This window comes from Rhincodon typus, chromosome 6, assembly GCF_021869965.1.
Source record: "Rhincodon typus isolate 14 chromosome 6, sRhiTyp1.1, whole genome shotgun sequence".
Taxonomy (NCBI): Eukaryota; Metazoa; Chordata; class Chondrichthyes; order Orectolobiformes; family Rhincodontidae; genus Rhincodon; species Rhincodon typus.
In genome coordinates, this window is record NC_063337.1 from 106,636,762 (window position 1) to 106,648,516 (window position 11,755).

General features: G+C 41.1%; 2 protein-coding genes across 2 annotated transcripts in view; one reads left to right on the plus strand and one right to left on the minus strand.

Annotated features, from left to right (window-relative positions):
• Window positions 1-3,999, plus strand: part of LOC109926772 (matrix metalloproteinase-20-like) — a 73,478-nt gene extending 69,479 nt beyond the window's left edge. The window contains exon 6 of the mRNA XM_048598430.1: window positions 3,761-3,999. Within this exon, the coding sequence (XP_048454387.1) occupies window positions 3,761-3,999 (239 nt within the window). The remainder of the gene's footprint in view (window positions 1-3,760) is intronic.
• Window positions 4,000-6,757: 2,758 nt separating this feature from the next.
• LOC125483392 (collagenase 3-like) overlaps window positions 6,758-11,755 on the minus strand; it is a 6,287-nt gene continuing 1,289 nt past the window's right edge. Inside the window, exons 3-7 of the mRNA XM_048598431.1 lie at window positions 10,842-10,985; window positions 10,597-10,730; window positions 10,130-10,289; window positions 7,535-7,638; window positions 6,758-7,298 (exon numbers count right to left, since the gene is read on the minus strand). Coding sequence (XP_048454388.1) covers window positions 7,198-7,298; window positions 7,535-7,638; window positions 10,130-10,289; window positions 10,597-10,730; window positions 10,842-10,985 — 643 coding nt within the window. The 3' untranslated portion in view covers window positions 6,758-7,197. The remainder of the gene's footprint in view (window positions 7,299-7,534; window positions 7,639-10,129; window positions 10,290-10,596; window positions 10,731-10,841; window positions 10,986-11,755) is intronic.

Below are 11,755 nucleotides of genomic sequence, written 5' to 3' on the forward strand. Positions count from 1 at the left end.
TTAACAACGCTATCAACCTGGGTGGCAACTTTCAGTGATCTATGCACGTGGACACCGAAAGAGCCTTTAACTGAGCTGTCATGAACTTTGTCTTAATTTTACTTTTTTTTATTATTACGTATGACTTCTGTCATTGATGTAACTGTGATGTGGTGACTTATAAAGCTTTTTACTGTTTTTTCATGTAAAAGTACACATGACAATAATTTTTTATCCTATATCCCTTTATAACATTAGCAACAAGAAAGTTATCAAGCTCGGTTTTGAACTTACTCAAAAACCTGACCTTCCACAGCCCTCTGGGGTAGAAAAGATTCACCATCCTCTGAGTGAAAAGGTTCCCCCTCACCTTAATCCTAAGTGGGGCTTGTCTTTATTGTGTGACGGTGTCCCCTGGTACAAGACTCCACAGCCAGAAAAACATCCTTTCTGCATCTACTCTGTCTATCCCTTACAGGATTTGGATTTTTATGATGTTGCCTCTAATTCTTCTAAACTCCAAGGAATAAAGAACCAGTTTGCTCAATCTTTCTCTGACTCCACCTAATGAAGGAGCAGCGCTCTGAAAGGTTGTGTTTTCAAATAAACCTGTTGGAGTATAACCTGATGCTGTGCGATTTCTGACTTCATCCACCTCAGTCTAACACCAACACCTCCACAATCATTCTTTCCTCATACAACAACCCATCATTCCAGGAATCCATTCTGCTGCACCCTGTCTATGGCAGGTATATCCTTCCCCTGGTAACACAGCCAGAACTGCTGTATCTGGTCGTTGACAGTGAAACAATTAACCAGGAGAGAGATCTCCCAGAACAACTGTGTGCAAGGCAAGGCTGAAGCTGATGTACTAGTAGCCTTTATGTTTTGCAATTGCTTAGCTCAGTTGGCCAGGTGAGTGGTTTATGATGCCAACAGCACAGACTCAATTCCTGCACCAGCTGAGGTTACCATGAAGGACTCTCGTCTATCCTTACATGAGGCACGGTGACCCTCAGGTTAAACCACCACCAGTCATCTCTCTCTAATGAGAGAGCAGCCCTACGGTTCAGTAGGCTAGAGTGACTTTACCTTTAATACTCTTTAGGGAAATAAACCTGAAAACCCTTATCTGATCTGGCCTACAATGTGACTTGAGGTCTTCATTAATGGGATTGGCTCTTTACTGCCCTCTGAAAGGGCCCAAAAAGTCATGCAACTTGTCAAACTGCTACAAACTCTAAAGAGAGGAGTGAAACGGAAAGGTCCAACAGGCACCAGGAATGATCACGCCTAACTCCGTCCTATCAACCCTGCAAATTTCTCCTGGTCAAAGCCTGGGGCTTCTGACAACATTGGACGAGCTTTCCCATAGACAACTCAAGGAACATCCAGACACTGTCATCTTTATAGAAGCAGGTCTTTCAGGCAATGTCCCAGATACCACCATCATCATTGAAGAAATCATTGCTGACTGCAGTCAAAACCTAGTGTAACTGTTCAGCAAAGCTTGCTGGGTAAATCTGAAGCTGAACAAGTAGAATTTAAAATTAAAGGTGCCTGAAATCAAGTATATGGGCCATGCACTGGCAGGTAAAAGTTTTTGCCTGGATCCTGAAAAGGTGAGCACTTTACAGTGATGCAGAGACCAACAGGTGTAAAAGTTAACGATTTGTTGAATTCACCAACTATTTGACAAAACTTTTTTCCGCTTTGTCATTGAAGTGTGAACTATTATGCCAACTCACTGCCAACAGAATGCAGTGATATTGGGGCTCGGAACAAGAACAAACAAAATTAAACGGGCGGAATTGGCAGCACCTGCCCTGAAATATGTAGGATGTAAATGGTAAAGTCTCCCTGCGGAGGGACATCAGCGAGGGAGGACTCACCTAATTCAACATGGTGAGCCTTTTGCGTTTGCATCCAGGGCCCAAAGACAAACAGAAAGATGCTAAACCCCTTTCCAGAAAGAATGCCTGGCCATTATTTTTGTTCGTGAACACTTTCATTGATACCTACTTGAAGGCTAAAAGTAACAGTCGAGTCTGACCATGTTGGCCTTTATTGCAAGTGGTTGGAATGCAAAGATGGGAAGGTTTTGCTACAAGGATATTGGTGAAACCACATCTGGGGTGCTGTGCAGTTTGCTGGCCTAACTTAAAGAAAGACAAACTTGCTTTGGGGGTAGTTCAGAGGAGGTTCATTAGGCTGATTTCTGGATGAGGATTTTGATATAAGGACAGGTTGAGCAAGTTTGACTTATTCTCACCAGATTTGAGAAGAATGAAAGGTGTTCTTATTGAATCATATAAGATTCTGAGGGAGCTTGACAAGATAAGTGATGTCAGAAGTTTCCCTGAAAGAGGAATCATGAACTGGGGAAACTGTTGCAAAATCCGGGGTCTCCCAGTTTCCTTCTGATTGTCATGGGATTGTCATGGGTGTTTGGAATTCTTCCCCAAACCCCACCCCAATAAGCAATGGGGGTCTGGATCATTAAATATACAGAAATCTGTGAGAGAAAGACTTTTGATTAACAAGGAGACAAGGTTTGTGGATGGCTGACAAGAAAGTGGAATTAAAGCAAGTTCAGATCAGCCATGGTTTGACAGAATGGCAGAGCAGTATTGAGGAACTAAATGACTCACTCCTGCTCCCATTACTGATGTTCTTATGTTGCCTTGGTTGCTGGAAATCTGAAATTACAGCAGAAAATTCTGAAAACACTTCTGCAGGTTAGACAGCATTGGGGGAGAGATAAATGGAGTAAACATTTCACATTGATGGCCTTTCATCAGGATTGTAGTGATAAAATGTCACAAACCAAAAAGATTAACTGTTCCCTCCGTCCAGACACGGGCACTATTGCCAGCACTTTTTATATCCTTTTTTTCGTGGTGGAATGTATAGGACTTCACAGAGTTGTCCACAGAAGGGAAAACAACATTCCGATCGGAATGGGATTGATGAAATACGAGGTCACCACCTACTTGTGTGGTAGCATCAGTTAACGCAAAGAGCACATGACAATAATTGGCAAAGTGAGTCATGTGGCATTTCTCATCCAGATTTACAGATCACAATGTCATCATCAAATTGGGGTTGTAAACCTGCTGTCTCCAAAATCTACTCAACCAATATTCCTAGGGGCAGCCAATTAACAAGCTCATCATCCTATTAAAGATGGCTGGAGATCTCTCAATGCTCCCAGTCCATCTGAGGGCAAGTTGCTGAAGGTAAAGACCTAATGATGACTAATAATGGTGAGCATCAATTGGATTCATTCAATGGTCTTACTCTCTCTTGCTCTTTTGTTATTCACTATTAGTTCTTAAATTTCCAGGTATTGGTTGAAGACTTTAAACATGTATAATTTTCTGCTAAATTCTTTGTCAGTGAAATTATTTACTGGGTGATCACAAATCAACAGTCCATTTCGAATACATCATTTAATGTATGCTCATCAGTTTTCAGATTCCTGCGATTTATATAACCTGCTTCAAACCTAGAATTGTCTGAGTTAGCAGCCTCCTCCAAATCTGATCTCGTTACAGCTTTGATTTTATTAATTCTACCATTATTTGTTGTGAACTCAGCTACCAAAGCCCAAGCTTTTGAATTCTCCTACTTATTCTTCCCAACTCTCTGCTCCTTTTTCATCTGTTATGATGTTATTTAAAGCACACATCTTTGTCCAAGCTTTTGATCGTTTGCCTAGTACTTCCTTTCTTTTTCTCAGTTTTTAGTTTTAGTTTTTAGTATTTCTTACCTTTTGGAGGCTGTGAGGCAGCAGCTGGGACCCAGCACGAGCCCAGATGGTGGCAGCAGTCAGTCAGTGATTACTGCCCATTGGCGAAGGATGGGCACAGCAACTGGGTAGTGGTCAGGGCTGAAGCCTTGCGAGCAGCGGTGAAACCTGGCGTGATCCGGGTGGGTCTTAGCCCAGTGAGGGGAGAGCAAACCCTCTTGGGGTATGCCCAGCTTGGAGCATCTGCAGGCCCATGGCTTAAGAAATAACTTTAATTCTCCATTTTTCTACTATTATGATAAGCATTTTGTAGTGCTGAACTTTGACATTTCTTTATTTCTCTATTTCTGTAACTAAGATTTAGTACCTAAGAGGGTGCCATATGTAATGACATTGTATAGTTTTCACTATACTCCTGTACCACACACCTGCGTACATGTGACAATAAAACCTAAATCTAAATCTAAATCTAAAAGTCTTATGTAGCTCAGTGTCAAGTTCCATGAATTAATGCCCATGTGTAGTGCCTTGAAATGTTTTACCGCATTAACTATACTGTATAAATATAGATTGATTGCAATAATTATTGCAATTTTAAATTTTATTTTGAATGTCTCTATCAAATCTCCTCTGAAACTTTTCTTCTCCAAGGCGAAAGAACCCACTTCTCCAATCTTTCTTTGTAAATGAAGTTCCTCATCCCTGCATAAAACCTTGGGAAAATCTACAAAGATTATTCTCCATGCTCTGTAACATTGGGCTGCCTGACATATTTCCCAGTGAGTCCAGCATTCTTTGCTTGTCTGGTCCCTGTAAGACTGTATTTGTGTGACATGAGCTAAATCTTGTATGTGGCTATTTCCTTTAGCAATCTAACATGAGTGATCAGCTGTGTGTTTATTCCCAGTGGGTCACAAGCTGCTGACCCCTGGTTTGACTCAGTCACTAAAGACAGGTTGCTTTGAGTGCAGGCACAGGTACCATCTCACGCATCTGTGCAGGGTTAATCTCGGGACTGGTACCTTGCTTTTTACAGCTCACTCACTTTGTGCTTCCTTTGATGCTCATACTGGGTCTTTTCAGCATTCCTGCTTCATTCAGAACTTACAGCTTCTCACTAGTTCTGACTTACTTCACCTTTCAATGCAGGCAGAAAGTCAGGCAGCTCATCATTTGTTTCTGTTCTTGCAGTTTATGTGAACATCATTTGTAAGTCTTGTTTTTGTTACTCATCCATAATTGCTCCTGAACTGAGTGAGGCCTACCAGGTCATTTCAGAGGGCAGTTAAGAGCTAACCACTTTGCTGGGGTCTAGAGTCACATGTAGGCCAGAACTAGTATGGGTGCCAGATTTCCCTCCCCTAAAGGACATGAGTGAACCAGATGGGGTTTTAACAGCAATCCATGGTGGTTTTCTTAGAGTTATAGAATCCATACAGTATGGAAGCAGGCCATTCGGACCAATGAGTCCATACCGACCCTCTGAAGAGCATCTCACCCAAACCCACCCCAATATCCTATCCCTGTAACCCTGCAGACACGAGGAGAATGTGCAAACTCCACACAAACAGTCGCCCGAGGCTGGAACTGAACCCCAGACCCCAGTCCCCAGTGCTAACCGCTGTGCCACAGTGCCGCCCTTATATGATCATCACTAGATCAATTTTAAATTCTAGATTTTATTGAATTCAGGTTTCACCATCAACAATGGGATTTGAACCCATGTCCCTACAATCTCAATGGGTCTTGAACCCTTACCCCCCAAACCAGAGCATTAGCCTCAGCCTGGATTACCAGTCCAGCCACATTCCCATTATCAACACCTTCCCATGGAGCCACAATGATCGGTCTAGGGACTGGACATTAATGTATGGCACCATATTACTTCAGTCTGACCTGTACACCATGTGGTAGCAGCTTACTCAGCAAGCACACTGCATGTGTTTCAACGAAGCAGACACATCAGGAAGTGTAAGGGCAGTCCTCCTGAGTCACATCTACGCTCCCTGTGGTTAGTTGGGGCTGGGTGCTGTTTCACCTTCAGTCGGGAAAAGTAATGAGATGTCCTGTGGAGTGTGCAGTAAGGGGGGAGGAATGGTTAATGGTTTGTGGGGCTGGGGGTAAATGAGAGACATTGAGGGAAGGTGCTGTAGGCAGAATTGAGAGTGGGAGACCATGGTTGCTGGAGGGAACTGAGTGTAATGGCAGAGGTGGAGTGAGTGTGAGGTAGCAGGGAGGAGAGAGTAGCACTTACACCCTTGTGGAGCACAGACAGTCATTGACTTTCTTGTAGCGATAGTGCAAGAATCTCAATGAAGCTAATTCATTCATTCATTCATACAGATAGTCCTTGGTTAATCAGGTTTCAATTGATATGGTCTCACCATAACATGGGGGTTTCTAATTTACAACCCATCATTCCAATATGGCAGCACCAAGGAATAAATGTGTGCCAAAACACTGTATTCCTGGGCAGGTTCCTGTTTGTTCAGCTCACTTCACCTGTTGCCTACCTTAACTAAGGCTGGATAGGTTGTTTTAAAAATTGTGCCCCAGGCCATTCCACCTTCCCTGTCTGGAGCACCAGGATAAACCCTCAACCTTCACCTCCCAGTGTGACAGGTGAAGTTCCACAACCCTCCACCTCCAGGGAAACAAGCTTGTAAACAAGGCAAGAAACATTAAAATATGCTACTTTTACTGAATTTCATGTCTATTTTGGTGTTTCATATTAACTTTGTGCCTGTATTCCCTCCTTGTTCAACATTCTGCAAACATAGCCCTAACATTTACATGGGTTTCTGTGGGAATGTGTTTCACATAAGATGGTTTCACTTTTCACTATTGTGTTAGGGCTACCCGTAATTACCAACTCACACCAGGTACAGAACATCGTATAAATTATTATAATTAGCATGCAACACTGACATCATGTGCTCCATATATTCATAAAAGCAGGAATGAGCCATTCCACATCTCATCCTTCTCTACCCATTTCCGGGTGCAATTAAATTCCAAATCATAGAATTGACATTAAAAATTATTTATTTAACAGAAGGAGGCAATAATCTGAAAAATGTAACATAGGACAAAGCTTACAGATGCATAACTGACACCTTCATAAAAACCCAATAATGAACAGCCTCCAATGCTCCCTTTGTTGTATTGTATATGTTAAAATCTAACCATACAGTGGTGGTCTGTCAAAGAATGATGCTCAATGGACTGCTCATGGACTCACTTCAATGCTTTAGAATACCTTTTTTTTAAAAAAAGAAGAAACATTGCTTAATCATTTACTTAGTTATAATGTTAGAAAAACATTGGATGTATTAAAAAGACTTGTAGTAATTACATTATTTCATTCAAATTTTGTGGCAGAATGCTCGTCCTTATAACTATTTGGCCACTGAGAATTGATCTTTAGCCTAAAATATATGTTGTATAGTGAGTCAGAATTCAGATGCTCAGCATCCCAGCCATTTGTTAGAATTTAATGTGCGAACAATTTCTTTTCTCCAGTTGTCATATTCATACAGTCGTGGCCCACTGAAGAAGTAAAACAATCCTAGGACAAAAACAGAAAAATATCACTTCATTCAATTTGCTTTAAAAACAGAATTGGCCCTATAATCCTATCTGCAATAATCTCTGTGCTTCATCAGCCATTATAAACAGTATTATTCCAATTGTTGCACTAATTATACAGAAGTCTGTTATTTGACAGAATTTTAATGGTTGATGACAGTAAACCATCTTGTCCATTTTGAGTTTTAAAAAACTTTGCTACTATGAGGCACTTACCATTACTCTGTAAGGCAGCATCTATTTTGTCATTGATTCCTGGCCAGTTGCTATTTATCTGTTTTGGATAGCCATAGTCCATAGTCTTTATTTTCTCATTGTAACTGAACAGCAAAAAATAAACAGCTTTAGTTAATACAACTCATATCATAATGTGTAGGATTACGAATTAAGTGAATAATATTATACATTATCTATTATTTGAAGACTTGTGCTCCAGTACATTGAAGTACTAGAACCTATTTAAATTGCGGTAAATCATCTTGCCATTGAATTTCATGTTGCTTTGTGCATAGATCTACTCTATTAAAACAATCCAGAACTTAAATTTTTAATACCTCGTTCATTAGAACTTCAATTCCAGTTATTATAACAGTGTGAATCAGTTTTATCTTCACGTTATTCATCACACCATCTCCTGATAGCCATTCTTGGAATACAGTGATCAGTGAGTTGGCTCTGCAGTACTGTGTACAATCCCTCCTGCCTTTGAGCACAGTCCCTCACTGGGGTGACTGAATCTATCTTTGGTTTTCTTTTTAATATCACTAATTACAAAATACAATGGCTGGGATTTTTCACTGTTTCGTATTTCCTACCTCAACTTCAATACTGTGGAATTTCCACCCTTCACAAGGATGTATCCCTGACTCTGATATCAATGGATTCATTACTGGTAGCATTACTGGATTCCTGGTCTTCAGGTAGATGGTGGAATATGTATCCAGGAACGGTGTGCTCATGTGTGCACAATCGGAAACATGGATTCACAATGGTATACCACTGGCTTATAGTGGCAGAGTAAATTTGGTCAATCCTCAATATTGAATTCAGCAATTTTAGCCCGTAATCACTCACCACCGTTTCAGTTTATTTTTCTATGTTTTGGTTTTACCCTGGTTATTGCTTTCAGACAGTATCACAGCTGCCCTCGGCACATCTTTTGTTTCTTTGGTCTGGATGTTCCGACAGTCAGATAATCAATGCTACAGCATGGATAGGAGCTGTGCATGGTGACTCTGTGAAATCACCGACATAGCAGACTTGGGAGAGAGGGGGAGAATTGCAAGACACGTATCAATGTGGTAAGTTGGGGTATTAATGAAATGCAAATACATGGAAAGTTCTCGTTTCTCAGTCAGATTCCGATCTTGCCATTGAAACCGTAGGGGAAAGTTAGACTTTTTTCCTGATGGCAAGAAACAAATTTTCTTTTCATTCTCACCATATTTTTCCACATTCCTTGCCCTTGCCAATGTTGCTGAAGGCATGGGGGAATTCTACACATCGAATAAATGACAGAAGTAACCAGTTTGCATCAGCTTTTTGCCCTTGCCATTGGTGGTGAGAATAGAAAAAGCAAGAGTGTTTAAGGAGATGGCAGTGCAGAAAGAAAGCGATGGGTCGTTTCTGCAATTCACGACAATTGTAGAGTAGCAGTTGGTTTTATTCAAGGATAGTGAGATTTGATAGCGCTTGTACAGTTCAGACAGATGTGATAATGGATATCTGAGTCAGCAATGAGCTTTAACTCTAACAGGTCGCTGGTGGTGTGGGATTATCAGGGGCTGGGAAATCATACCACTATAGGCACTACATACAGTGATTTAAATGTTCAGATCACTGGTGGCCACTATGACAGCTCCATTGAATGGGTCAGTATCTGTGGTAGGTGTGGGGTTAGGGTTCAGGAATAGTAATGTGCCAGGTGGGTAATGTACCAGCTGGTTATGGGGCATGGCACCAAACGGGAAAGGGGGTGTCAGGTAATGATGGGGTGTTTCGGGCCGGTCAAGTGGAGATGGGCCCTGATGCCAGGTCTCATGGGGGTAGAGGGTGTCAGGTTCTGAGGAGCGGGGGTGCATGTCCCTTGGCTGGTTGTTGTCAGTTGCCAGGGGAAGAGGGGTGTCTTGGTCCTGGGTGGGAAGGGGTTGTGTTGGTCCTGATGTGGTGCAGGTCCTGGGTGAGAGGGCAGAATGTCAGTCCCTGATAGGATATGGGCTGGTATCAGACCTGGGCATTGGAAAGTGGGTGCCCAGATTGGTGGCAGTGTTGGGTCTCAGCACCTTAAGGGGAGGGTGTACGTCCATCTGGGGGAATGTGGGATGTTGGGTTCCAATTGTGAAGTTTGTTGGATCTGGCAGTAGGCAGAGTCTGGGTCATAGTCTGGAGGCTTAAAGTGTTGGGGGAATGTGTAGTGTTGGGGTTGGTAAGTTGTGAGTGAGTTTATTAGTTATCTAGTTGTTACACCCAGCATTTAATAGTTTATCTTTTCCTGGGTAACTATCAACCTAAATGCAGCAGAACCCTCTGATTTCTCCAATTTAAATGGAATATTTCAGGGGGCTCCAGGTATAGAAATATTGTCCATCAGAACCTTCAATTCCCCAGCAGTTCCCTCGGAGACTGCTATGTTAAGGATTCTGCAGAGTTTCCACACATGACTCAGATCTATGCTGCTGAAATAACTATTTTCTCATCAGAAATAGTAAAAGGAGAGAGGGTGAATGAGGACATTGATGACTGCAAACATTTCCTGGTGAATGGGTGACTGAAGGCTGGACAACAATAACAATAACAGTGAATAATACCTACCTCCAGTACATCTTCCCCACAAAGAATATTATTTTTTTTGTCTGTTGAATAAATATTACTGCATCTATTTGCTTCACATATGCTGGAAGTCCAAAGAGGGAAATAGATTGAGATGAATTTTGACTAAGATCATAACGGTTGTATGCCCAAAATTTTGTTCCTGCAAATAAGGAAAAAGTTTCAATATAAATCCTGTTTGAGGACAATCAGGTGTGTACTACAATCAGCCAGCACCCGTTTGATGTCCCTGTTGAAGTCATGTTGTAGTCTAATTGTTTTTATTTTCGATTTTGGAATTTGTTGGATGAACCACAATGGTCTTTGCCTCTGCTTCCATATATATCTAACTCATTAGGCAGTTAAATACAAATTCCTATACAACTGTCATCCTAGTTTCAATCTTGCTCTGTGCTAACTTTATTCGATTCATTTCTAATTTGGAATCAATGCAGAATAAATTGGATCACCTTTGAAAAAGTAAATAATATCATCTTCAGGAATTTCACAAGCAGCGTCAATGTTTGATGGGAGGCCAAGCCAGACATCCTGGATAGCAGTCAACTTGGCATCTGCTACTGCTGGCTGTGTCTGCCAAAAGTATCTAATCAACACATTAAAACACATGTATCATTAATCAAACTGCTTTTGAATCAAGGAGCAATGTGAATATCTGTATTATACAATGGCGAGGATATAGATAATAAACTTTTACTTATTTTTGAAGAGCAATATTTCACCATATGCACTAGTAGCAGCATCAAATGATGTGGAGGGATCGCACTTATGTGTTATTAGTGGTTCTGCAGCTTCTTGGTGATTCTTTTGTATAAATCCTAAAGAGGAAAAGAAATATTTACTGCAAAGGGAAAGATTAAAATTACTATTGAATAATATTGTTATAATGATTGAAAATGGACATGGATTTCACTATCCCTTCATTGTCACGGAGGAGTTAGCCTGGATTTCCCTAGCTTATACCATGATTTGAGAAGGATCACAACAAGGACGGCATTGGATTAAGGAGAAGTTCTTAGGCCCATCTTGTTTAGGAAACTAAAGGAAAAAAAAAATTTTGTCCTGTCGATCATCTCCCATATTTCAAGAAGAAACACATTAACAATCTCCCCACCTAATATAGTCAATAGATCCATACAGTAGAATCTCAATTTGTCAAATCAAGGGGTCTCACCACAAATTCATGTTCATCAGATTCCGTTTACCTACAAATATTTTCCATATTGAAAGTAAAGACTAGATCTTTTTATTTTTCTGTCTGTTTGATTATGGACTAAAATAGGAAGAAAGACTGTCTTAAAATCAAGAATTGTGAAAGAGATTGCTGCACTTTCTAATTGCGGATGACACCAAAGTTGGTGGAGTTGTGGATGGTGCGGAAGGATGTTGCAGGTTACAGAGGGACATAGATAAGCTGCAGAGCTGGGCTGAGAGGTGGCAAATGGAGTTTAATGCGGAAAAGTGTGAGGTGATTCACTTTGGAAGGAGTAACAGGAATACAGAGTACTGGGCTAATGGTAAGATTCTTGGTAGTGTGGATGAGCAGAAAGATCTCAGTGTCCATGTGCATAGATCACTGAAAGTTGCCACCCAGGTTGATAGCGTTGTTAA